The sequence below is a fragment of the Ovis aries genome, chromosome 17 (assembly GCF_016772045.2).
Source record: "Ovis aries strain OAR_USU_Benz2616 breed Rambouillet chromosome 17, ARS-UI_Ramb_v3.0, whole genome shotgun sequence".
NCBI classification, from domain to species: domain Eukaryota; kingdom Metazoa; phylum Chordata; class Mammalia; order Artiodactyla; family Bovidae; genus Ovis; species Ovis aries.
In genome coordinates this window covers 64,331,559-64,352,890 of record NC_056070.1, presented here as the reverse complement: position 1 = coordinate 64,352,890, position 21,332 = coordinate 64,331,559, and the positions used below count along the sequence as shown (strand labels likewise).

At 54.6% G+C, this 21,332-nt stretch overlaps 1 protein-coding gene across 3 annotated transcripts in view; it reads right to left on the bottom strand.

Moving 5' to 3' along the window:
- Positions 1 to 3,112: 3,112 nt before the first annotated feature.
- The window catches only part of SSH1 (slingshot protein phosphatase 1), a 57,955-nt gene continuing 39,735 nt past the window's right edge, over positions 3,113 to 21,332 (bottom strand). For all 3 annotated transcript variants that reach the window (XM_015101685.4, XM_042234723.2, XM_060400804.1), the window contains 5 exons: positions 19,264 to 19,310; positions 17,322 to 17,468; positions 15,595 to 15,795; positions 10,716 to 11,286; positions 3,113 to 9,198 (listed from right to left, as the gene is read on the bottom strand). In XM_015101685.4, the coding sequence (XP_014957171.2) occupies positions 7,999 to 9,198; positions 10,716 to 11,286; positions 15,595 to 15,795; positions 17,322 to 17,468; positions 19,264 to 19,310 (2,166 nt within the window). In that variant the 3' untranslated portion in view covers positions 3,113 to 7,998. The remainder of the gene's footprint in view (positions 9,199 to 10,715; positions 11,287 to 15,594; positions 15,796 to 17,321; positions 17,469 to 19,263; positions 19,311 to 21,332) is intronic.

Below are 21,332 nucleotides of genomic sequence, written 5' to 3'. Positions count from 1 at the left end.
AGGAGGGCATGGCAACCCGCTCCAGTATTCTTGCCTGGAGAATCCCCATGGACAGAGGAGCCTGGCAGTTGCAAAGAGTCTGCCCATGGGGTTGCAAAGAGTTGGACACGACTGAAGCAACTGAGCGTGCACGTACTATGTACAAAGCCCATGAGGGGCTGGCTCTTTTGGAGAGAAGATGCTGAGGTAGAAAGTGTATGAATTTGGAGTCAGGTACCCTGAGCTTCTGTCCCTTCCTGGCTGTGTGGCCTTAATCCAGGTGACCTAACCTCTCTGGAGCTTCCACCTCTTCATTTGTAAAACAGGTCACCTCTACCGTGAGGATCATCTCAGCTGCAGACATGAAGCACCTGCACCCAGATGCTGGGGGACTTCCTTCTCCCCTCCCGCCAGTACCAACAGTAACAGCCACTGACTCAGCAAGTGTTGTGCCAGCAGAGAAGAGGTGTGCATACATTATCAGCTAATTCTCAAATTATTGGCCCCATGAGGTCGGTAGCACTGTCCTTCATCTGTTGTGAGATCCAATTTCAAAACCAGAGGGAGCTCTGCACCTCCAGCTGCCTGTGGGAGAATCTGTCTCTTAGCATCCAATTCCCAAGCATCCTTTTCTGTGCTAGGGCTTCTGCTGACATTTCACTTGCAGAAACAGTTAACAACAACAAAGAGGAATTTGGGGCTGACACCGGACCCTTTGCCAGAATACTTCAGGGTGTGTGAGCAGCTTCCCTTTAAAGGTCAAATACAGTGAATTCGATCTGGGGGCGGGAAACACACCTTGTACCACCAGCCAAGGTAGCCTTTGAAGTGGGTCAGATTTCCCCGGGGCTGGAGGCTTCATTTCTGACTCGATGTTTTCCTGCTGGTACCTACTGGGAGATCAGATGCCGCTTCAAGCTTGCTGCTTTCTACTTCTGCGGTGGGGGGACAGCTCTGGGAGGGTTTTGGGTGGAGAAGGAACAGTAGTACCTCCTGGCTTCCCCCCCTTTTAGAGGTCACTGTGGCCAAATGACTTATATGCTGCAGGCCTGATTCTTCAACTGAAAACTGAGGGCAACATCAAAGGGCCTTTGGAGGGTTCCAAGGGGTTCATTTAAAGTGCTGGGTACGCGGAAGTCTCAGGAATATAGTTCTGCTCCCTCATGTGAGGGCGTAGGGGTGGGTGGATGGCCTGTCCTGGGCAGGGCTGACCTGGTGCACCACTGCCAGACACCTTTGGACGGGGCTTCCCTATGATGCAGTGAATCCTTCTGAAATGCCGGGAACTCCATGCTCTGCCTCCTGGAGCTTCTTGAGGCCTAGCCAGGAAGGGCTTCCAAGAGCATGCGGCTGCTCCCCTGCCTGCCCATGGCCCCTGGGAGGCGAGATCTGGGGCCCCACGCAACCTCAGGCTTGCTACTCTGAGGACAAGATCAGGCTGTCAGTCACAGGAAGGTTCTCCAGGGACCTGAGTGAAGAGAGTATCTGGTGATCTGGGAACACCCACATTCTGGAAGGGCCATGTGGAAGGGTGGGTGTTGTCTGCAGAAAACACGTGTGGAATGTGACTGTAACTGGCGAAGGGAAAACCTACTCAACTGCACCGCATTCCTATGTCAATGGTTTTCTAGACGTGGCCATCACAATTCTCAGGGAATCCACGGGAATCGCAAGGAGTGCCGGACCCCCTGCTCTGGCTCAGATTCACCTTGGGAGCCTGAAGAGAATGTGTTAGGGGTCTCCACCTTGCCTAGGGGTATCCTGAACCATGACCCTCAGTGGTTCAGTTCCAAAAACTCATATATAGAGAGGGCTACGTTACAGCTTGATGGGACCAGTCAGCAGTCACCCCACTCACCTCCTTTAATTTTCTACTGAATAAGCATTTCCTAACCATAGTTTGGACTTCCCAGTTGGCTCAGTGATAATCTGCCTGCTAATTCAGGAGAGGTGAGTACAATCCCTGGGTCAGGAAGATCCCCTGGAGGAGAAAATGGCAACAGACTCCAGGATTCTTGCCTGGAGAATCCCACGGACAAGTCTTACAGGCTACAGTCCATGGGGTCACAGTCAGACAACCGAGTGACAGCAACCACAATCTGGCTTCAACTGCAGATGTTCCCAGGACTCAATGTGCTCATTGGCAAATGAGAGTAATCTGGTTGGCTTGATGCTTATAGTATGTATATATATACATATATTTACAATATCCTTTTATTATCTTCTTTTGCTGATGGCATGTAGGACTTTAGTTACCTGACCAGGGATCCAACCAGTGTCCCCTGCATTGAAAGGTGGATTCTTAACCACTGGATTGCCAGGGAAGTTCCCATTGATGGTTATAATTCTTATCGTAAAGTGAAAACCTTGCATCCTGGTTTATCCAGCCATCTCCCGTGAGTACAGGTGAGGGGTAGAGTAAGTCTAGATGAACTAAATGGAGTGGGCACTGTTTCTGGACTCACGGGCTCTGGAATTTCGCAGTCCTGTCAAGGCACTAGTGGCAGGTGGGTGACACTTATTCACGTGACTTGCCCGTGGGACCCGCAGGTATGGTACCCAAAGGCAGCGAAGAGGAAATATGAGCGCCATTTGCTCTGCTAGATGCACAGAACTCCAGGAAGGCAGGGTTTTCCTTTGGCAGAAGCCTGGCTTGGCCCAGACACCATGGGAGGAGAGCCCCCAGAGCTCTATCTGCAGTGAACTGTGACCTGAGCTCGGCCTAAGCCTTTGCTGTGTCTGGTGACTGGGGTCCCCTGGGGTTCTTGTCTTGGCCATTAACCATGATGAGCCCCCTCCACCCCATCCCCTCTTCTGTGTGAGCAGTTAAGGTGCTGAATTTCTCCAGCACACCTCTCAAGTTCAAGTCTCACCCAAGGTGGGGGCAGACAGGACAGGTATTTTTGTTATACAAGTGACCACCTTGTATACCAAAAGTTGGCCTGCTCTTTCTTACTGGCAAGATCAGGAAGAAAAGATGATTCCTGCAGCAGCTGACCTTTCTCCTGGTTCTTTCTCTGGTCTCACTTGTCTAGCTGTTTAGCATGGGGCCAGCACACAGCTGTGTCTCGACTTTCCTGGCCAGGGCTGGAGGGGCTGCTGCTTTTTTTTTTGCACAAGTTCAGAGGTCATCAAGCATTTATAAAGAAAGTTTATTTTCCTCACAAGAAGCACGCAGACTATATACAGTACACACCAACAGAAGTAAAAAAAAAAAAAAAAAGTGCTTTATGCATCTTCTACTGCAAATTCACAGTACAAAAGATACTGCCTTTTAAATATGTAATATAAAAAAACCAAGAAGAAAAACAATACATAATAAAAAATCATTGATACCATAACGCAACACACTGGCACCCACTGGCAGCTTCTGAAAACCAAAGGGCAGGCTATCTTGGGGGGAGGGGGCTCCTGACTGTGGAAGATCTGTACCTGCATTTTGTTGCAAAGAGCTCAGGACACCAAAACAGAGGAAAACGGGGGGGTGGGGGGGGGACAAGATGGTAATAAAAACTCTACTGAACAGGGGAACAGCTGTGTGATGGGGAGGGTGTAGGGAAGGGGCAGGGCTGTGGTCCAGAGGGGCCAGAGCTGGCTGGCCTACCAATCCTGTCTTTTCTTCACTTACTACGGGCCCTCGGCTGAAACAGCGCCTGCCTCGCCCATAGGGACCGCCAGCCAGCACTGTTTCTAGCGATGCCCCTGGCCTGGCTGTGGGCAGGCCGCCCAGCAGATCAGCCCAAGTATGGGGCAGGCAAATTCCAGCCCCAGCGCCAACCACCGCGGACAAGGCAAAGTATCCAATCACAGAAGGCGAAAGCGGAACGGCTGCCCATAAATACACAGTATTTGTAAACTATTATTAAGGCACTCGATTGTAAAACAATAACTACAGTGTTGAAGAGGAGGGAGGGAGCGGCCATCTCCTTGCTGACAGAGGGATAGTGGAGGATGGGGCTCTGGCTCTCAAGGGTCCCGCTAGGAGGCTAACACCTGCCGGGGCCACGGGGGCCTACTACAGGACAAAAGGACGAGGCGGTCACATCCAGATCCACCGCACAGTGTCGCTCCAGACCATTCAAGGTGACCCGCTCCACAGCTTGGGTGACAGGTGTGTGTGTGGATGAGGGGAGGGGAACGCACGTGATGCTCTCGTTCAAGTGACAGACGTATAGACTCAAATATATGTATCTGTGCGATCTCTCACGATCTCACACACACAGGTATTCATCTGCAGAAACAAAGTGAAGTCCCTCAGTTGTGTCCGACTCCTTGCAACCCCATGGACTGTAGCCTACCAGGCTCCTCTGTCCATGGGATTTTCCAGGCAAGAATACTGGAGTGGGTTGCCATTTCCTTCTCCAGAGCAGATGATAAAAAGACCAAGTTAGCTGAACACAGGGATCCGTGAGTACCTTCGTCTGGCCAAGATGCTGGGGTAGGACAAGAGCAGGTGAACTTGCACCATGCTGGCCAGATGTCCCAAATCTCCCGCCACCTGGCTCCCCTACCGGAGGGGCCCAGAGGGTCTCGCTGCCCGCGTGGGTCCAGGGAAGCCCTGCTGGCTGGCAAGCCAGAGCAGCGTTTCCAGGTGGCAGACAGCGCATTGGTCTTCCAACACCTTGGGTGAGATTCTGCACGTGATCTTGACTAGATGCCAGCACTTCCTCTCACTAAGGAGCAGGGGCCCCCCCTGGGATGGGGCCTGAGTGCAGGGCTGATATACAAGGTTGTCCTGATGTTAATTCTATGGCTGTTCTGGCTCCATCCTAGGCATCCATCCTCTGGGCTTATCCAGGAGGGAAAATGCTTAGAAAGGGCTGGAATGCTTTCTTAGCTGGACAGGGTGGGATAGATGGAGCACAAGGGGGCTGGACAGAGTAGACTCCTGCCTGATGCAATGGGTGCCCCCACCCAGCAGAGAGCTGTTTGGCAGCCTGGAGTTTGGCACGGGTGCCTGCACTGAGACCAAGGAGGCAGGGGAGACCGGGGGCAGGAAGCCTGTTCTCAAGACGTACATGCAGTGATGCACACTGCCACGAGACAAAGATATGGAAATCGGCAAGGTCACGTGCCAACCAGAGGGCAGCACGGCTTCCCCTCTCTGCGACCAGTTCCCCGCTCGGACTCAACAAAACTCAATGAGATGACCTCCGTGAATCCACGCAAGAGAAAGACCTAGACAAGCCGAATCTCCTGCTGGCATGCCGTGCAAATGGGGAAACAGCAGGGAGGCGGAGGGGGAAGAGGAAACAGCTGAATTTATGGGCACCAAGCTGATTCAGAAACCTTCTGCTCTTGCCTAGTTCAACAAAGGCATTCCATGAAGACAGCCGGTCACCAAAATCCATGACTTTCACAGCATAAACCTCTGCTGCCCACATTCCGAATTTCCCCCACGCGCTAAGGTACAGACAAAGCTTGGTCAAGAAGCTTATGGAGCAAGCTTTCTTTTCAGACACCACTAATGCATCTGTCTTTGTCGAGACGCCCCCAAGCCTGGTAGAACACTCTGGTCTTATTAGCGTACCATTTAAAACAGCAATCCACATTGGTCTCTATGCCACTAATCTGGGAGAAAAGCCTTCACTCTCTTCTCCAGGCTAGAATGTTTCCTATTCAGAAGGCTTCGCTTTGTTCTGACCTGGGCCCTAGTTTCAGTGTTAACAGACTAACTTCTGACAGTGAATGGATAACTCTGCCAAAAGCCAAAGACCCCCTCATCTTTGTGATCCTACTCCCATCCTTTACCTGGATTAAAAAAACTATGGCTTTCAAAATGAAGGTCTTCAAAAATGTATCATACCTAGGCATGGTTAAAAAACAAAAAATCAAACAACATAAGCCTGTCATCATCAAATCTACAGGATTCTTTTGACACAAAAATTGACCCACCACATGAAATGCAATTTGGCAAAACACTGAACCTGATACTTTTTTTTTTTGAGACCATGCTCTTGTGGTGGCTAAGAGAGAGGCGGAAACCCAACTGGGTTTTCTGATCAGCCCTGGCAGATCATCTAAGGTGATTCCAATTGACGGCGGTGGGGAAACAAACTCCTATAAGGTGAAATAACATATACTTAAAAAAAAAAAAAAGGTCAGGGAGAAAGTTTCTAGAGAGGGTTTTTTGCAAAAGCTCCACCCACGAGCTGAAACATGGACTGGTCTTGTTTCTGAAAACTCTGCATGGGTTGCTCTGAGAGGCCCAGTTTGGACCAACATAAGATGACACTCATTTACCCACTTCTGGAATTCGGCTGGCCCTTGAAGGATGTCTAGTTTCACTGAAATAATCCGGCGGACCCATCTGAGGGCAAGCTGCAACCGTGGGGAAGCTTCAGCCAGTAGGGGCCCCTTGACCCCTGGGGGAGAGACACTGGGGGTGGGCTGGCAAGGACTGGGTCGGGAGGAGGACAGGGTTTGGCCTGAGGTGACAAAAGAGGCAGGGAGGCCTTCTAACTCCCCAGAGTTTCTTCCCCAAGGGCCTGGGGCAAGCCCTGGGTTTTCAAGTAAAACCAGGGCTCAGGAAAGGTTTTCTATAAAGGGCCTGATTATAAAGTATCTTCAGTTTTGCAGGCTACATGGTCTCTGTTGCCTGTTTGGTAATTTTTAGCTAACACTTTGAAAATATGAAAAAAAAAAAACAACACCCCATCTTAGCTCATGGGGCGACACACCCCAGCCATGGTTGGCTGACCCCTGCATTAAATCTAACCAACCTCTTTTCTCTCTCCAAAATGTTTTAACACCCTGTCTTGCCTGCTGACATCAGAGGAGTCCCTCTACTCAAGATCCTCAGAGGGGCTACCCCTGGAGCCGGGCGGGATCTCAAGCCTTCCCGGCCCGCTGGGAAGAGCCGTGGAGAAGCAGGAAGCAGCGTTCTCACCACAGGAAGGGGTGACTTGTAAACATCTGAGCAGCTTCCCACCAGTCCCGCTTCTCAGAGAAGCTGCTGCCAAGCTGCTCCTCGAGTAACTGAGCGTCTCTCACTGCTGACCTCTCCCTTTCCTCCCCAGACTTGAGTACGTGTGACCTAATGAACCTGAGTGCCGGGGCTCCGGTGGGGTGACCCATGTCTCTGAAACCCCTCCCCAGCCCCGCCAGATGCTAGAGCGCCTTTGAAATCCTCGTAGGACCGTGTGGGCTTCTGCAGCAGGTGAGACTCAACGATAACTTTGTGGGTCCTTCTCCCCAGATTGGGGGGGGGGACAACGAGGACCACACACAGATTGCCCACTGCCTCCATCAGGGCTGGCCAGACCCGCATCACTCAGCTGTGACAACACGCCAGCACCGGCAAGTCAAAGCTCAGAGGACCTCCACGCGCCCCGGAGTCGGTCCAATGACGGCGTCTGTGCCTTCCTGTCGCTTTAAGTAGCGGTGTTTGGTGCGGGCAACTTTAAAAGTCTTGACACTTTTGGGGGAAGGGGGCGTGGGTCCTGACAGCAACAACAGAAAAGTTCTCTTTAGGAAAAAAAAAACCCTTTTCTGACACAGCATTTTCCCCTGGAACAAGCCTTGGTCATTACTGGATTTTTAAAAATAAAAAAACACGCACAGCAGGATCAGAGGTAGGAATTCTAGTGCCATCCATGGGTCTCCCCACGAGGGCCTGCATGAGCGAAGACGAGCCCCTGCGGTGCCGACGCCACACCACGGCTATTCGTTTGCAGGTTGTGCGTGGAGGGGCTTTTTGATGCCTGCGCATCTCCGCATCTCCGTATAAATGCTCTCCTTAAAACATGAGTCTTCTTAGAAACATTCGCTTAGGGGTCAGAGTCTACTGGCTGACAACTGCTGGCTCTCCCAGGCCACAGACACCCACGCTGCCCTCTCTCTTCTTGTGCTGTATGTTCGGCAATTTTGTTGCCTTTTCTCCCCTCTGCAAAGAGAAGGGGAGGAAAGGCGAGGATAACGCCAGTTGCTTAAGGGACATCCAGATGGCAGGGGTGGACCAGAAATCCACAGGGAGGCTAAGGGGGGGATCGCACAAGTCCAAACGCAGCCAGAGGTGGGTCAGCTTTTGCCCAGCCACGAAGGGCTTTTCAAGTTTTCCAGGGCAGATTTCCCTGACGGTTTTGAGGTTGCGGCCGAACTCCTGGTGACCACTGGGGGCTCGTGCAAGAGGGAAGACTCGCTCAACCTGGTGTCCTGGGAGTCAGCTGCGGTGGACACGTCGGCCTCGCTGCACAGGTCCTCGGTCGAGAGGTTGAGGCTGCCGAGCTTGGCCAGGGAGTGGGAGCGCTTGAGCGGGGACGAGACGGTGAGGCCCGCCAGCCGGAGCCGGGTCTCAATCTCCTGCGTGCGCTGCTTCACCAGCCCCGGCTTCCCGCGGACGCTGTGGATGCTGTCACTGCTCGAACTCCGTGTCAGGTTGGAGCTCATGGAGGACGAGGTGGGGGTGTAGCAGATGGTCTTCAGGAAGTCTCTGGAGAAGTGACTGGCGTGGTCTGGGCGGCAGAGGAAGGGCGGGGGGCTCTTTAGCGGGGCTCCCTCGAGCAGAGGGGGGCCGGGCTCGGGCTTCTCAGGGCCTGGGGCTCGGCCGGGCAGAGGCGAGTACTGGTTCTCCTCGGGGATGGCGGCCGGGCCGTCCCGGCACGGGGCCGCCGGCTCGGCGGGTGTGCCCTTCAACCTCTCCAGCTCTCTGGTGTGCTTGCGGACCAGGCCCGCCTTCTGCAGCTGGATGATGGACTCCTGGTGCTGCACCAAGTAGCTGTTGCTCGTGGGCTTCTCGGCGTCTTTACTGAACAGCAGCCGCAGGTCCTTGGCCGGCTTCGGATCTTTCTTGGGTGACAAGTCTTCCTTCGCTGCTTCTGAGCCAGGAGGGTTCTTATCACAGTGAGAATTCTTCACGAGGGACTTTGGTAGGGCTTTGTGAGTCTCTCTGGAAGGTTCCGGAAGGCTGGCTGGGGGCTCCAGGGCAGCCCCAGCCCCTGGGCCACTGGTGTCTGGCCTCCTTGAACCTATAGGTGGTAGGAAGGGGGCAGTTTCCGTTGGGCCAGAGGCCAGTTTCTCCAAAGCTCGGGACCTGCTGGCCACAGGGGAAGACGTGAGTTGGGGCAGGAACGTGGGCTGGGTGCAGATGGCGGGAGCACTGGGGTTCTTGCATCGCTCCCCGAAGGCCTCGGGGGTCCCACCGGCTGCAGGGTACATGCAGTCGGCGCAGGATTTGTAGGAAGGCTTCACTTTGTTAAGGATCCCGAAGATCGCGTCATGCTGCAAGGGGCAAGAACATGGTGAGGGTGCAGTACAAGCTGAAGACCGAAAAATACAAGGAGGGTGGCGGGCGGTGCTCTCCCTTCAGCTGGTGTCAGGACAGAGAGCTCTCAGAACCGGAACCTGCTCGACCGTGACTGATGCAGGTTTGGAGACAAGTTAGACACTGAACTTCCTGCAAGCTGTGAACCCACGATCCTGGACGAATCCTTTGGCTACACAGCCAGGAGCGGGACCTCCAAGGGCCTCCCTTCTCAACTCTTGCCTCTGCCACCTGCACCAAATGACCCTTTCCAGCACCCCGATTTCGCCTGGAAACCAGGGTGACTTTGCCCTCAGAGGATTGTGGTTGTTGTCCTGTCACCCAGTTGTGTCTTGACTCTTTTGTGACCCGTCCAGGCTCCTCTGTCCATGAGGTTTCCCAGGCAGGCACACTGGAGTGGGTTGCCATTTCCTTCTCCAGGAGATCTTCCCAAACCAGTGAGCGAAGCCATGTCTCCTGCACTGGCAGGTGGAATCTTTACCACTGAGCCACCAGGGAAGCCCTCAGGGCAGCGTGGGAATTGGTGAAATAACGTTTCTGGCACAGTGACCGCGTCTCCCTTTCAGAAAGGGTCTGGGGTCTGCAGCCTGATGACGGACCCTGCTCGTCTGGCACGACAGAGCGCGGCTCCGAGAAACCATCACCTGACTGCGCTCTTCGCAGAGAGGTGGCGAAGGGCAAAGACAGCTTGGGAATGACTCTAATACAGACCCAAACACAGGTGCCCGCGGCCTCGACAAGGGAACCAGCCGGAGGTGGGCTTCATACACCAACAGGGTCTGTAAGACTATGTCAGATGGTGCAGCAGGACTGCTATCAATTTTCCCAAGGTGGCAGTGGTCCTGTGGTCCTGATATATGTGGATGATATATATGATGATATATATGTGATGGGAACGACAGACTGGGGATTTGATTTGTTTCCACCTGATGTGAAGAGCCGACTCACTGGAAACAACCCTGAGGCTGGGAAAGATTGAAGGCAGGAGGAGAAGGGGGCGACAGGATGCGATGGGGCTGGATGGCATCATCGACTCCATGGACATGAGTCTGAATAACCTCCAGGAGCTGGTGATGGACAGGGAAGTCTGGCGTGCTGCAGTCCATGGGGTCGCAGAGAGTCAGACACCACTGAGCAACTGAACAATGATCCGGGGTATGGGAAAGTGTATGGGGGTGAGATGAAAAGAAGAACAGCCACACACTGGTAAAGATCAAAGCTGGGTAACAATTTACATATCTTACATTTTACGTAAGAAAAAAAAATTTAGAAGCCTTGCCTGACACAGCAACGGGGCAGCGGGGTCAAGGGAGCAGTGTACAGACATTCCTCGGGGCCTCTGGTCCTCCACTGTCTACCCTCCCGAAGGGCCTGCAGAACCTCTCGGAAATCCACCCAGGGGCTGCATGGAGCGGGGGCTGCCCCCGGGCGGAACGGAAGCGGCAGGCATGCCCCCCCCACCCCCCACGCATACCTCCAGGTCGTCCGGGCAGCTCCTCTTGCTGTTGTTGTTATTTAGGTTTTCCCGGTTGAGCAGGTTATCGAGCTGGGCTGCCGGCCGCCCCCACCTCCCGGCTCCCAGGGCCTCCTCCCCTTCCATCTCCTCTGCCTGCGGCAACGAGCTGCCCTGGGCCTGGGGGCTCCCAGGCTCTGGTCTCTTCGTCACTTCCCTCTCACAGAGTCCGGGACCTTCTGGGGGGGGTCTGGCTGGCTGGGACACCTCTGCCAGCTGAGCACCTTCCTCCAGCAGAGCATCCCTCTCCAGATACTCCAGGTGGACGGGGCCGCCTATCTCATCGCCGGGGGCCCGCAGCAGAGGGTCTGAGAGTCGCCGGAAACAGCAGGGCAGAGTGGGGCCCCCGAGGGCCCCGCTGCCTGGGAACTGAGGCAGGGGGGCGGCCGCGTCCAAGCAGGGCAGCTGGGCTTCCGGGGTGCTGTCCAGGGTCTCTGGCTGGAAGTCCCCAGGCCCCGCGGGGTCATCCACAGGCTGCTGGAGGCAGCTGTCATCGGCCTGCTGGCGCCACAGTTTGTTGTGCCGCTGTTTGCTGGGAGAAAGGAGGAGGAGGAAGGTGAGCCGAGGCCAGTGCCCAGAGGGTCCTTGGAAGAGGCTGGTGGGGCAGGGGGGCAGCCCAAGGCTTGGGTGGATGCCAGGGGCTCACCTGGGTGAAGCCCCTCTGGGATCATTTATCCCCAAGACATTCAACGATGATGGAAAAGGCCCTGGGACCCCAAGTCATCGTGGCTCCCCCAGGAGCAATCCAGGTATGGTCACGTGAACAGCTCTGACACATGATGAGGATGCTGCAGACGTGGGGGGTCTGGCCCTGAACCCCATCCCGGCCCCAGTGCCCCGGCTCACTGGTGCACCTCGCCCTGAATCCCATCCCGGCCCCAGCGCCCCGGCTCACTGGTGCACCTGGCCCTGAACCCCATCCCGGCCCCAGCGCCCCGGCTCACTGGTGCACCTCGCCCTGAATCCCATCCCGGCCCCAGCGCCCCGGCTCACTGGTGCACCTGGCCCTGAACCCCATCCCGGCCCCAGCGCCCCGGCTCACTGGTGCACCTGGCCCTGAACCCCATCCCGGCCCCAGTGCCCCGGCTCACTGGTGCACCTGGCCCTGAACCTCATCCCGGCCCCAGTGCCCCGGCTCACTGGTGCACCTCGCCCTGAATCCCATCCCGGCCCCAGCGCCCCGGCTCACTGGTGCACCTCGCCCTGAATCCCATCCCGGCCCCAGCGCCCCGGCTCACTGGTGCACCTCGCCCTGAATCCCATCCCGGCCCCAGCGCCCCGGCTCACTGGTGCACCTCGCCCTGAATCCCATCCCGGCCCCAGCGCCCCGGCTCACTGGTGCACCTCGCCCTGAATCCCATCCCGGCCCCAGCGCCCCGGCTCACTGGTGCACCTCGCCCTGAATCCCATCCCGGCCCCAGCGCCCCGGCTCACTGGTGCACCTCGACCTGAATCCCATCCCGGCCCCAGCGCCCCGGCTCACTGGTGCACCTCGCCCTGAATCCCATCCCGGCCCCAGCGCCCCGGCTCACTGGTGCACCTCGCCCTGAATCCCATCCCGGCCCCAGCGCCCCGGCTCACTGGTGCACCTCGCCCTGAATCCCATCCCGGCCCCAGCGCCCCGGCTCACTGGTGCACCTCGCCCTGAATCCCATCCCGGCCCCAGCGCCCCGGCTCACTGGTGCACCTCGCCCTGAATCCCATCCCGGCCCCAGCGCCCCGGCTCACTGGTGCACCTCGCCCTGAATCCCATCCCGGCCCCAGCGCCCCCGGCTCACTGGTGAACCTCGCCCTGAATCCCATCCCGGCCCCAGCGCCCCGGCTCACTGGTGCACCTCGCCCTGAATCCCATCCCGGCCCCAGCGCCCCGGCTCACTGGTGAACCTCGCCCTGAATCCCATCCCGGCCCCAGCGCCCCGGCTCACTGGTGAACCTCGCCCTGAATCCCATCCCGGCCCCAGCGCCCCGGCTCACTGGTGAACCTCGCCTGAATCCCATCCCGGCCCCAGCGCCCCGGCTCACTGGTGAACCTCGCCCTGAATCCCATCCCGGCCCCAGTGCCCCGGCTCACTGGTGCACCTGGCCCTGAATCCCATCCCGGCCCCAGTGCCCCGGCTCACTGGTGCACCTCGCCCTGAAATCCCATCCCGGCCCCAGTGCCCCGGCTCACTGGTGCACCTGGCCCTGAATCCCATCCCGGCCCCAGTGCCCCGGCTCACTGGTGAACCTGGCCCTGAAATCCTATCCCGGCCCCAGTGCCCCGGCTCACTGGTGCACCTGGCCCTGAATCCCATCCCGGCCCCAGTGCCCCGGCTCACTGGTGAACCTCGCCCTGAAATCCCATCCCGGCCCCAGTGCCCCGGCTCACTGGTGCACCTGGCCCTGAATCCTATCACGGCCCCAGTGCCCTGGCTCACTGGTGAACCTGGCCCTGAATTTTATCCTGGCCCCAGTGCCCCGGCTCACTGGTGAACCTGGCCCTGAATTTTATCCTGGCCCCAGTGCCCCGGCTCACTGGTGCACCTGGCCCTGAATCCTCTCCCGGCCCCAGTGCCCCGGCTCACTGGTGAACCTCGCCCTGAATCCCATCCCGGCCCCAGTGCCCCGGCTCACTGGTGAACCTCACCCTGAATCCTATCACGGCCCCAGTGCCCTGGCTCACTGGTGAACCTGGACCTGAAATCCTATCCCGGCCCCAGTGCCCCGGCTCACTGGTGAACCTGGCCCTGAATTTTATCCTGGCCCCAGTGCCCTGGCTCACTGGTGCACCTGGCCCTGAATCCCATCACGGCCCCAGTGCCCCGGCTCACTGGTGCACCTGGCCCTGAATCCTCTCCCGGCCCCAGTGACCCGGCTCACTGGTGAACCTGTTCACACCACTGATGCTCAGTCTCTGTTCCACCCCCACTGGTCAAAGAAGAAACTGTATCTTTTCCTACTGCCTTTGTAGGGAAATAATGTGGATGAAAGCAGAGAGTTGGTAAAAAATTACACACATTCATGTGATCACGTAAACACGTGATGTACCTGAATAAAATTGGAAGACACCAGAAAATCGGAAATACTTGTGTAGGTCAGAGAGATTACAGGTCACTTTTTTAAAAAGTCTTATAGCACTATAGTATTATTTTTATATAACAATTTTTAAACATAAAGGGTTAAAAAAAATAAGAGGCTCATAATGAAATAAGGTCAACGAGTCACCTCTGCAAACCTTAAGAGACTCACCACCATCGCGGGCCGAGGGTTAAGAGATGTAAACATAAAAGGATGTGCAAACTAAGGGCTTGCTGCTGTTTTCGGCCGTCTGCTCTGCGTGCCTAGGCCAGGCCAGGCCAGGCCAGGCGGGCCGTCAGATGGGGCTGGGATTCAAGGTCAAAATGCTGTGCAGCTGTGAACCTGGCCTGGAGACCCCTGGCTGGGCTGCAAGCTATTGATGGTAGCAAGTGACTAAAGGGCTAAAGGAGCTGATATCTCCCATCCCCTCCCACTCAGCCCTGCCTGCACATCCGTCCAGCTGCTCTCCGGCTGACAGTGAAGGAGTCCAGAGATGTCCAGAGCTATTCTCCAAACCCCTGGTTGCTTCCTTAGATGTGGCCAAGAAGCTGGCAGACTTAGCCTGCGGCCTCCCCATGGCACCGAGCAAGAACAGCTGTCAGGGATGCCTTGGGCAGACCGAGCAGAAAAGGAGCAGGGAGAGTGAGTGGACTCCTCCCATGGGGGCAGGACCACCCTGCATGGGACCCCCAGAGGCTGACAGGCCTGGGGAACGCCCCTCCTCCCTGGGCCGCCCTCTGGCTGTGTGACATGGGACACCTCAACCTCCAGTGTCCATTCCTGACTCCCCGTAAATGAGGGATCCTCTGTCCTTTGCAGACCTTTCTCATGGCGGGGTAGGTAGGTAGGTGGGTGGTGGTGGTTAGAGAATTAAAAAGCAGCTACGTCATCACTGACCACGAGATGGGCCTACTAAAGCATGTGGATGGTGCTCGTGGGAATTTCACAGCCACCTTCTGAGGGGATGGCGCGAGTCGCTCAGTCACGTCTGACTCTCCACAATCCCACGGCCTGTGGCCCGTCAGGCTCCTCTGTCCGTATGGCTACTCCACGCAAGAATACTGGGGTGGGTGGCCGTTCCCTTCTTCAGGAGATCTTCTGAACCCAGTTCTCCCGCATTGCAGGTGGACTCTTTACCGTCTGAGCCACCAGGAAAGCCCAAGAATACTGGAGTGGGTAGTCTATCCCTTCTCCAGGGGCTCTTCCTGACCTAGGAATTGAACCAGGGTCTCCTGCATCGCAGGCGGGCTCTTTACCAGCTGAGCCACCAGGGAAGAGTAGGAGGAGGGGCAGGGGAATGGGGCCAATTCTTAGCTCAGGAGAGGAGAGGAGACTGTGACCGGGACAGACGATGAGTCAGGCCTGAGCTGCCAGTTTGGCAGCGGCGGGCCCGGGTCTGCCCCTGCAGTCCCTGGAGCTGCCCTGCGTTGAAACCTGGCACGGGGCTGGGCACAGAGCAGATGCTTAGGAAACGGGGCAGCCCAGGGCCGAGCCGCACGTGGGAGTCCTGCCTTGGATCAGAAGCCGTGCCCTGCTCCCTCCAGCCGCAGAACAGCTTTCTGTGCGTGCCAACACAATCAACACAGATCCCTCCTGGAAACCGCTAATCAAACCCCAAACAATAGCTGTTTTGCTCAGACGGGCTCCCCTCCACCCCGCCAACCCCGAGGCAGGATTTCTGGCTGTGGAAGCCAACCCTGGGCTGGACGGGAGCGCGGCTGGGCAGCAGGGCTCTTGGAGCCCGGCTTTGCCGGTCGGTTCTTCCCGGCACATGGTCACCCACCTGGCGTCCAGGATGCCTTCATACTCAGACAGCTGCCTCATAAAGCCCGCGTTGGGGCGCGTGATGCTGCGTTTCTGCTTCACGTAGTTGTAGGCCTTCTCCAAGGTCCAGCCGAATTCCTTCATCGCGTAGGCTATGACCGTGGAAGCTGAGCGGCTGACGCCCATCTTGCAGTGGACCAGGCACTTGGAGCGGTTCCTCCTGCAACGGCCGGGGCGGGGGGAGAGGGCACGAGCTGGTGCAACTGCATTCTCTCCGTGAGACAGATATTTTTAAAACAAAAAACCCTGAGGTCATCTCATTGCCCAAACCCTCCAAGGTCCTGAGGTTTAGGTAGCAGGTGTCCGCAGACCCTCAGAAGGAAATAACTTGGCTGCCAAATCAATTAGCACATAATGGGAAATCGAGATGGAGCTCTCCGGCTGGGCCCAAGTTTGGCAGGGAGAGAGCTCCTGAATCAGGCCATCTCCAGTGAAGAAGCAGGAGTCTTCCCGGGTTGGCCAGGACGGGCCGGGAGACCAGAGCCCCTTGGGCAGGGAGCAGCGAAAGGAGTTTTCTGCAGAGCAGATGGGGACAGGGAGTGGGTTACTGCAGAAAAATGGGGTCAGCGGACGGAAAGCTCCAGGGCCCGGGAGAGAGAGCACCTCTGCAGACAGGAGAGCTAAGGAGCCACCAGAGAAAGAAGCCAAAGGAAACAGAAGGGCCGATAGGCTTTTTGTAAGGAGACGGTACGGGTCCGGGCAGGGCAGATTTAACAGACACGGCAAGCCAGGAACACTGTTGCTCTAGCTGCCGCTGCTCCAAAAAGGTGCGGGGGAACAGGCTGGGGGGGCAGGGGTGGGCACAGGCTGGGGAGGCCGCACCTGTGAGGGTTTATTTGTACAGGAGGTAGGGCGCCAGCCTGCCTGCTTACATTAGAAGCAGCCCACCTGTCAGGTAGGGACAGGCTCACTTCCTTTACCCCAGGCTTGAAATTCGTCCTCAGATCTCAGTTTGTTTTTTTTGGACTGCTGAAGTCTATGCCCCAGGAACCAGGGGAACTAAGATTTGGTCCTACATCATGGAGCTTTGAGCTGGAGGGGTGCAAAGCAGAAGGGGTGGGGGTGTCTCTTGATAGCGTCTCAAAAGAGTTGTTTCCTGCTGGTCCTACTTCAGGGAGACAGAGGTGTTCCTTGGGAGGGTAAGGTGAGGACAAGACAGGCTGACGCTGGAGACAGGCTTGAGGGCACTGGGGGATGGGTGACCCCATCCTACGTGAACGGAGTCCAGCGAACTCAGGTGCAGGCGGCCACGGCTCCGGGCACTTGCCAGAGTAGATGTCTGGGCAGATTCCTCCGGGGCAGCAGCCCCAAAGGTCCTCTGAGTCATGTCTGGCCCGCATGCTCCCCCCCCTCCACCGGCTCAGCAACTCCCCACAGGCAGAGCGCCTGAGAGTGTGTGCTTGATACAGAAGCAGTGCCTGGAGCCAGAGCTGATGATGAAATGGGGGTCAAATGGCACGGCAGGTGGGAGAGAAGGTGCTCATCTGGGGCCCTGGAGAAGATGAGCTACTTGGCCCTGCTGGTGCCTGGGGTCCTCTGCTCTACAACCAGAGGATCGTGGCGTGCCGCTGGACCCTCGAGCCAGGAGGTGGCTGTGTCTGGGGTCCCCATTAACGTCTGCCCGCCCTGTGGCTGCCAGTCAGCGTCTTCCCCAGCCTGGTTTCTCTGGCTTCTCTGCCCACTTACTTTGCTTTGTTTATAAAATGGTACGCCTCGTTCCAGTGGGCGAGGAGGTCTGTGGTCTCCTCATCATAGACTCGGATGTTATGGTACGCAAATAAGCCAGGGAAAAAATTATCTATTTCTCTAGTGACGTTTAAAATATAGTCAACACTGCAATGAGAAAAAAAAGATAAAGAACAAATTTGGAAAATCAGAACAAGGATTGACAAAAAAACAGAGTAATAAAAAATTGCGTATGTAAAATTAAATAGCCAACGGGAATTTGCTGTCTGGCTCAGGAAACCCAAACAGGGGCTCGGTATCAACCTAGAGGGGTGGGATGGGGAGGGCGATGGGAGGGAGGTTCAAAAGGGAGGGGATATATGTATACCTATCGCTGATTCATGTTGAGGTTTCACAGAAAATAACAAAATTTTGTAAAGCAATTATCCTTCAAAAGAAATTTAAAAAAAAGAAAGATAGCACAAAAGGGAAAAAAAAAACTGTGCAGAGAGAACATTAAATACACATTTATAAAAGATCTGTGTTTTCATGGCAGAATTTCATAGGGGTTTTTTTTTTGGTTTTTTGTTTGTTTTGAAAGTGAAAAGTCTGGCGCTAAGTTATCTCCGATTCACTGCAACCCCCTGGACTGCCTGCCAGGCTCCTCTGTCCGTGGGATTCTCCAGGCAAGAATACTGGAGTGGGCTGCCATTCTGGTATCTTTTAAATGCCCTCTGTATGATGAGAATATATTATATTTATGATTAAAAAAACCAAATTTCTGCATTAAAAAACTTATAAAAAGAAAGTTTCATTCAAAGCATTGTCAAGCAATGTTAATTCTAGAAATTCATCATATGTATTAGTTAAACACATTTTTAAGTCTCTTAAAGCTTCAGAATTCATAACTATTATGGGTATACAGAGGCTTAAAAAAAAAAAAACAATGTCTCCACTTTTAAGTAGTTAAGCTGAATATATCCATCCATTATTTATGCCCTTGGGAACTGCCTTAAATCCTTTTTCAAACAAGATAGGCTATAAATAAATAAACAGTCTGGAGGGTTTGCTAACCCAGTTAACCCAGGTTCTATAGTTCTCTACTTAATACTTACATTCCTGGAAGACCAAAATAATTTCAGGAGTTTGAAAACACCTCAAATAGATCTCATAAGAGAATACTTATAAATGCTTTAGAAAAAGAGAAAACCCTTTAAAATCATTTATTTATTCCCAGCAAGATAAAGCATAGACAGGATAACCCTCCACTTCAAGATCCCTTTCTGTTGAAAGAACACATCTTAACCAGTAGCTCTGAAGATATATTTTAAGATTTGTTTAGTCTTGACTTTTAATGCAGTAATTCAAGAATGCCATCATGTCAGACAAACAGGATGGTGATTTTGTGGCTGTGTTGTTTTTTAAAAAGATGTCCAGACATTTGTTCTTAAAGGTCTAGATTTATACATTTTTTTAATTCCTGCTCCCAAGCGTTTCTCAGACTGAGGTATATGTTTTTGCCAACGCTGAGTATCTAACTGTGGGTGTCAGGCTCCAAAGCACCACCTCAGATAGAACAGGGAGTGGTCTGGGGCGCACTGCTGACTGGCTCACACGTAATAGGACGCTCAGCATCCCTGCCGGGCGATAGGGCAGTGGGAGGCGGCTCGTGGCCCTCCCAGGATTCAGGTTGCCCTGTACAGTTCGAGGGTGGCTTAAAATCGTTCTCCCTGACACCCACATTTCCAAACCCCAGTAATACCTAAAGCCCCTGAATTATTCAAGGAGGTGGCATTTCGAAGCACATCTGGTTTAGCTATGCCCATCAAGCAAGCCAGTGGCCGCTTTGGAGACTGGGGTGTGGGCAATTCCGGGCGGGTGGGTGGGCGGCACCAGGGACGGCTGAGCTGAGGGTTTCTAAGCTGCCTGGAAGGACGAGGGGAGACAAGGGGGGCAGACTCACCCTGAGCCCTGTAGTTCCTCCAGGTTGGATGCATTCCATTCAGAGCCCTGGGGGACAGACCACACAGACCCCCGTGAGTGTTGCACATCACCTCAGGGCTGCCTGCGGGATGCGCGGTGCGCGCCAGCCCTGATGGTGGTGCGGAATCTCAACAGCCCCTGGCCTCAGAGGAAGCCGACGGAAAGAAGCCAGTATCAAGGCAGATTCCCTGACAATTCAAGGCATCGTCGGAGAGAAGGGCAGGTCGAGGAAACCCTGCCCCTCCCCCTCACCACTCCTTTTCCCAGGTCTCCGGCGGGGTGAAAAAGGGTTTTCTAAAGCAGGATACAAAACTATAGAATCAACTAGTATGGTTCCTTTCTTTTTCTTTCTCTTTCCTTTTTAAGAAGTTATAAATGCATTAAAAAAAAAAACCCAGAAGACAGAAAAATAAACATTCCAGAGTATTAACAGTGACTGCCTCTAGATTAGTGAAATCAAGAATGCTTTTCTTCCTTAGACTTGCATTTCCTGGTGGGGATGCAGTCACGCAGTCGTGTCCGACTTTCTGAGACCCCATGGACTGTACCTGACAGGCTCCTCTGTGCACGGGATTTCCCCCACGAGAATTCTGGAGTTGATTGCTACTTCCTCCTCCAGGGGCTCTTCCCAAGCCAGGGGTCAAACTCACATCCCCTGCACTGCAGGCAGAGTCTTTACTGCCGAGCCATCAGGGAAGCCCTTTATATTTCCTAACCGTCTATATCATGTTTTTGTTTTTTTTTTTCCAGCCACTCTGTGCAGCATACAGGATCTTAGCTCCATAACCTGGGACTGAACCCAAGGTCCCTGCATTGGGAGCTCAGACTTCCCCGGACCGTCAGGGAAGTCACACAGGTTATAACTTCATATTTAAAAAATGGTTTCTTACAAAAACAAACCCTCCATTTCCAAGGAGGCAAAGAATACAGAAGGGGGAAAAAACAAAAAAAAGCCCGAAGATAAAAACACCACTTTGCTCTTAGGAAATGTGATGGACCCCGAGTCAGAAGAGCAGCAGCGCCCAGGGTCTCCCAGAGCCCTGTGGTCTGCCTTTTCTCACATCTCGGGCCGCCTAGGCCTAATTTTGGGGTTAGGCATGGGGCAACGGCCCCAGTGGAGCTGGCAGTGTGCGGGCAACTAGCTGGATTTCTCATACTGGAGGGAGAGGCTCAAATATAAAAATTCCTTTGGTATCTCTCATGGAAAAAGTGACATAAAGCACCGAGCCACACCGAAAAAAATAACGAGAGCTCCACTAGGGCTGCGAGCATCCCCTTGCCGTGATCACCACCTGGTGGAGAGGCCAGCCAAGGTGCCTCTGGCTGTGTGTCCACCAGGGAAGATAACCCACTCCGCAGGGAGAAGAGTAGAGACAGGGCTGCTTTCAAGATTCCGGCTTCAAATCCACACACTTATAACCAGTTTACATACATACTACAGTAAATATCTATAGATCGGGGTTATAGATCAGTATATAAAAACTTGTTAAACATATGTATACTCCATTAAGTATATATCACGACATACACATTTGGGGAACTACTGGTTACTTCCTACAGGCAGAAAACAGTCGGTCACCCCTTCAGCAGCCAATATGCTCTGTCAGCTTTCCCAAGGAAGTGATTTCTGCTCTGACCATGGGTACCATTTATGAGTGCCCACAGAAACTATACTCGGTGCTTTAAACACACGCTAACTTAAGCTTTGTAAAGGTCCGCTGAGCTATGTGGGTGCCTGCTCTGTGACTCTCTGCAACCCCATGGACTGCCAGGCTCCTCTGTTCTTGGGATTTCCCAGGCAAGAATACCAGAGTGGGTTGCCATTTCCTCCTCCAGGGGATCTTCCCAACCCAGGGATCAAACCCTCATCTCCTGAATCACCACTGAGCCGCTTGGGGAGGCCCTTCTGCCCTGAGGTATAGAATGAAGGAAAAGTGAGGCCGAAAGGATTGCTCCCAGGCACCTAGCTGGTCAGGCTGTGGAACGGGACCCTGATGCGGTTGGTGGGGGCGGGGGAGGGGGGTGGTTTCCAGTTTCCATCATGCCCTG